The sequence below is a fragment of the Oncorhynchus kisutch genome, unplaced genomic scaffold (genome assembly GCF_002021735.2).
Source record: "Oncorhynchus kisutch isolate 150728-3 unplaced genomic scaffold, Okis_V2 scaffold904, whole genome shotgun sequence".
NCBI classification, from domain to species: Eukaryota; Metazoa; Chordata; class Actinopteri; order Salmoniformes; family Salmonidae; genus Oncorhynchus; species Oncorhynchus kisutch.
The window spans coordinates 27,789-32,939 of record NW_022262849.1 but is presented as its reverse complement, the minus strand read 5'-3'; the positions used below and the strand labels follow the sequence as shown (position 1 = coordinate 32,939).

General features: G+C 43.3%; 1 protein-coding gene across 4 annotated transcripts; it reads right to left on the bottom strand.

Moving 5' to 3' along the window:
• Window positions 1-366: 366 nt before the first annotated feature.
• Window positions 367-4,083, bottom strand: LOC116363037 (uncharacterized). Of its 4 annotated transcripts, none has more exons than XM_031816953.1 (14): window positions 3,536-4,076; window positions 3,138-3,277; window positions 2,960-3,031; window positions 2,782-2,865; window positions 2,512-2,658; window positions 2,342-2,422; window positions 2,067-2,216; window positions 1,900-1,949; window positions 1,709-1,778; window positions 1,530-1,616; window positions 1,338-1,436; window positions 1,135-1,215; window positions 925-1,029; window positions 367-472 (listed from the first exon to the last, which is right to left on the bottom strand). In XM_031816953.1, exons 1-14 carry the CDS (start codon window positions 3,699-3,701, stop codon window positions 386-388), a joined length of 1,419 nt encoding a protein of 472 aa, XP_031672813.1. In that variant the 5' UTR covers window positions 3,702-4,076; the 3' UTR covers window positions 367-385. The 4 variants fall into 4 exon arrangements, with proteins under 4 accessions (XP_031672813.1, XP_031672812.1, XP_031672814.1 ...); XM_031816952.1 differs by lacking the exon at window positions 367-472 and adding an exon at window positions 594-739; XM_031816954.1 differs by lacking the exons at window positions 367-472; window positions 2,960-3,031 and adding an exon at window positions 594-739 and having other exon boundaries at window positions 3,536-4,083.
• Window positions 4,084-5,151: the final 1,068 nt, after the last annotated feature.

Genomic DNA, 5,151 nt, shown 5'->3' with positions numbered 1-5,151 from the left:
CAAGTCAGTTAAGAATAAATTCTTATTTTCAATGATGGCCAAGGAACAGTGGGTTAACTGCCTGTTCAGGGGCAGAACTACAGATGTGTACCTTGTCAGCTTGGGGGTTTGAACATGCAACCTTCCGGGTTACTAGTCCAACACTCTAACCACTAGGCTACCCTGCCGCCCCAATATCACAAACCACTGTACAAAACCATATAAGTGTGGGCCTGTAGTATCTGTAAATCATCTAAACATAGTTTTTTATTTCCATATGCAGATAAAGTATAATTGTTCATGTAATATTCTAATATATGCATTATACCTCCAGGAAGAGGAAATGGTCATAAAATCAAATAGATGAAAAGACAGAAACAAAAATGTTTTTGAACTACAACTTATTTTATTTTAAAAATGTCAAATTCAGTGCAAAGTAATGTAGTGCATTGGTGTCTACAGCCCTGTTGGGAGGCAAAGTGTCACAAGAATCCTGTGGGGAGAGAAAACAAGAGAATACATTAAATTCATGGGTGTTAACTAATCAGAGTTCAACAAAGCACTTCAAGTCCTCAATTCCTTCAAAAGAGAGAGAGAAGGAGAAAGGAGTATGGTCCCTGCAGTAGGACTACATGCTGGCCATGAGGTTCTCCAAGTGGTACTCCAGGAGGCTGGAGAGCTCAGTGACCAGAGACTCGGAGTTAAAATACCAGGCCAGCTGCTGGCCAAACATGTCATCTAGCAGAGCCATCAGTCCGCCCTGAAGAGAACACCACACAACACATAGAAAATGGCTCTGAGTTACTAGCTTATCAAGAGGAGAGAGACAATTAGAAATACTCCCCCTAAAATGGCATTGAAACCTGGTTAACCATGAATAAGGAAGTCAAAAGGAAGTACACTAAGAATATGGAAGTAAACAGGAAGTAACCTCTTGACTCTTACATTGAGCAGCAGCAGGTATCTGTCAGCCTCTGGCTCCATGTTGGCAGCAGTGGGCAGGAAGGAGTACAGGAGAGCGTACAGACGCTCCACGAACCCACCAGGGTGCTAAAGGAAACAAAGGAGGAGAAAAGAGGAGAGAAGAGATGAGGAATTTAAGTGAAACTGCTAATAGAGCGATATCAAAACATGTTTCAGTGAGATGCTACTTACCACCATCAGGGACTTCTGAGCTGTCATCAACCCAAACAGCACCAGCTCAAAGAGGACATCTATCATGTTCACATGATGTATCTAGGACAAGAAAACACGTTTGGAGAAAATAGGAATGATTTCATAAATATCAGCTACTGTGATGTATAAAAGACATGCATGTGGAAGAACTCAGTGAGACTTGAAAGAGTTAATGAACTCACCTTTGCCTCAGCCAGCTCCCTCTCAATGTCATTCCGCTTGGAGGGGTCACTCAGGTAGTCCACAAAGTCATTATAGGTACGGATGAATTTGGCCTCGTCCTATGACAAAGAAAAGAGCATCTTAGTGAACAGAACACATTTCCCCTCAGGGACGCTCTCTTTCCCTTGAAAGAGAATGAGTTAGTGAGTTACCATGTGGTTGGCCTGAACAAGGCCGCCCAGGAGGACCTTTCCCGCCACAAACAGATGGTTCTTGCTCAGGGTGGAACCAAGCAGGGTCTAGGGAAGAGGGAAGAGTTAGGGTGAGACATCTTCCTCTTGGAGACAGAACAAGAAGTCACAGAGACAAAAAGAACAGTGGGTCCACGCACAGTGAAGGCCTGGCGCAAGGAGACGAGCCTCAGGGCGATGTCCTCCACTCTCTTGGTGGTAAGGTAGAGGCTGTGAAAGGGAGGGAATGAAGCATGTCAATCATTAGAGTCAATGGGGGATAACAGCATTATGACCACTATCCTTCAGCATTTGACAAGCTCAGACTACACAGACATTTAGAGGAACTCACTTTAGCAGAGGAACCTCCCTCTCCTCAGGCAGCAGGTCCTCCTCCCAGCCCTACGACAACAAAACAAGCATTCAAAATCAGTGACCAGTGCAATGACATAACAAACAATCGGTCAATGGAAGGATCTTAATGCTCCTAGTCAATAGTATGTGTGTGTAACGTCTGACCTCATAGCAGTTGTGGCCCTCAGGCTCTGGGTCAGTGAACTGCTGAGTGGTGGGAGTAGAGAAGGAGGCAGCCTCCGACCACGCTGAAGAGGATAGAAGCCCGTCCAGCCCCATGTGGAGAGTGGCGTACACCACTGAGACATCAGTCTGCTGCTCAAAACACACACAGCACACCGGTTTACCACACACACACACGTTATTAGAAAACACACCAAATCGAATGCAAAAATGCCCAGTAATGTCTAGTCTATATACATAGGAAATCGTTTATTTACCTGGTAGCAGCCAAGCGTCACGTCCACAGACGTCTCGTGGCGGAGGTGAGACGCATAGTGGGTCACCCTGCCAGCCACACGCTGACAAAGAGAGAATACATATTAAGGCCAAATGGAATAAGTGAAGAAAAGCCTAATCTACTACTGTTTCAGTAGTATTTACGTCTTACCTGGATCCAAGTGATGGACTGCACTTTGGTGGCACAGTAGGGGATGCCCTCTGGACTAAGCCTGGCTGTCTCCTTGGAGATGGCCCACACCAGTTGAGTCTCCAGGCCTCTCACCCTACTCACGTGGTGCATCCTCACCACCACCTGCTGTTGAGATAAACAACAAGACAACATCAACAAAACCACTTCGGCAATTGCTGTGACACATTTCCATCAAGATCAAATGACTGACAATATAGATTATGATTAGGTTGTTACAAAGACACATACCTGGGATCCCCCACACATGTAGGTGATGATGGGGCTGATGAACTGGAAAGTTCTCCAAGCTTTAACCACCGGACCGGCATTGTTCTGCACATTACAATACATTCATGTTGGAAACAGTAAACATTGTAACAGTGAAGTGGTGACTGTGTGTGTGTGGGGGGGGGGGGGGGTCTCTTACCCTGATCACAACAGGCCCACAGTACTGGGGGCTGAACCTAATCGGAATCAACTGCCAAATGCCAGTGGCCTCCTAAAGCAGAAAGCAGACAAGAGATTTGTTTCATGTTAAAGAGACACAACTTGAATATCTGGGATATTTTTCAAACATAAAACCCCAAACTTTCAGAAAATTGTACCTCAAGGATAGTCTGCACATCTGGCACATCCTCAAGGATGATAGCAGCATTCTGGACATCAAGGAGGACTGGCAGCTGTGGAACATCTGGCACATCATCCAATGGCACATCCAACTGGACCTCATCCAGGACAGTTGTTTCTAAAATGAGGAACATTGGAATATAAAATAAACTATTGTTAGGACATAAAAAAAATAGCAATATTGCTAATGTTAGCTAGCTAGGTAGCAAAAGTTGATTGCTTAGCAACAGTTACTAAAGTTCATGTTAGCTAGCAAGCTACAACATCTCGAGCACAAGCATTTTTGCCATGTCTGAATGATAGAAATACACAACATTTCGCAAATTATAATGGCATTGTTAAATGTAGTCAAAGAAGAGTTGTAAACTCCACATACCCTCTTCGAAGTCGCTGTCGCTGTCCACCTGTCGACGATCACGAACCCTGCAAAACAGAAAAAGACAAGAAAAACAAGCCACAAATGAATTTGAACAACCTGTCGACGCAGTAGGCCGCCGACGTCCACGCACTCTCTCCGCCAGTCTTGAAAAGCACCCAGGCATTTTCCAGTCGATTGTTCTCAGGTCTCAAAAATCAAACAAGTTTGTTGTCAGCAGCAAAGTTGTTGTTTTCGCACAGAAAACGTTCCATAGAACGTCGGTTAGATGTCTCTTGGCAACACACGTTCGAAAATGATTGTTTACAAAATTGACAACTGTGTTGCCATAGAAATTAGTTTGGAATTCTGATTCCCTTTAGAATCCCTTAAAATTGCTTGTCATCATTCTAGTGACGTCGACGTGCTCCTTCGTAGCTCAGTTGATAAGAGCATGACGTGTTGCAAACATTGCTAAGATAGATAATGATTTCAGGGATTTTTGTGATGATGAGTTATCTGAAATTGAGATAAAATACTGTATTAAAAGCCTTAAGGACAATAGGTCCCCTGGAAATGATGGTTTAAAAGCAGGTTTTATAAAGCATTCAATGATAAATTGATTCCTTTCATTCTTGCTATGTTTCAAGAATCAATAGAAAATGGGGAGTTCCTGGCATCCTTAAAACAAGGTGTAATTACTTTGATTCCCAAACTTAATAAGGATACTCTTTATATAGACAACTGGAGACCCATTAGCCTGTTCAATAATGATGGGAAATTATCACGTTAGATATTTTCGCGTCAGATCTTTTTCAGAGCATATCTGATTGGTCAAAAGAGCAATTACTTTTAGAATAACTGTCTTCAAAGTAATGACTCGGGACGTCGGGGTTGATATGTACGCTTCTTTTAGTAATATTACTTGTTCACGTTACATTTAAGAATTTTAGATTCTACAGAGCAATGCAGGTAAGATGCTAGCGGAAAGGTCAGCTTAATCACTTTGCACCTGCACATAACTGGCGCGTTCTCGCTCTCATTCCTGTCGCAAGGCATTCTGGAACTTGCAGTCAAAAGCGTAATTCAATACTAACCAATACAATTACATATGTAAATAACTGTAAAGAAATATCTTTAATTACAGCTCAATGAATTAACTTAAACATGAACACATTAAAGTTACAACAATTACTCAAAACAATGACTGAATTGGGCTGCCTGTCTCAACGAAGCCATAGAAACCTGGACATGCTCCAACTGAAATGTTCCCTCCTGTCAGCACTGATGTTGAATGGCATTAAATACACTTTTTTTGTTCTCTCTCATCCCCTGTAGGTTTGTTGAACATGAGTGGAAATGAAACTCCAGCACACTGGTAGCACTAAAGACGTGTGAGTATAACTTTTCCAGGTGAGTTGAACCTGCCTGTGGGTGCAGTGGGGATATTCCTGGGAGGTCTACTGATGAAGAGGTATAAGCTTGGCTTTGTGTCTGGAGCCCAGCTGTCTTTCGTCACCTCCTTCATGGCCTACCTCCTCCTCCCTCTGCAGTCTGGCACTAAGTGTGACAACGTTCAGGTGGCTGGTCTGACCGTGTCCTACAACGGGTAAATATGACATCTGATTGGTTGGTTG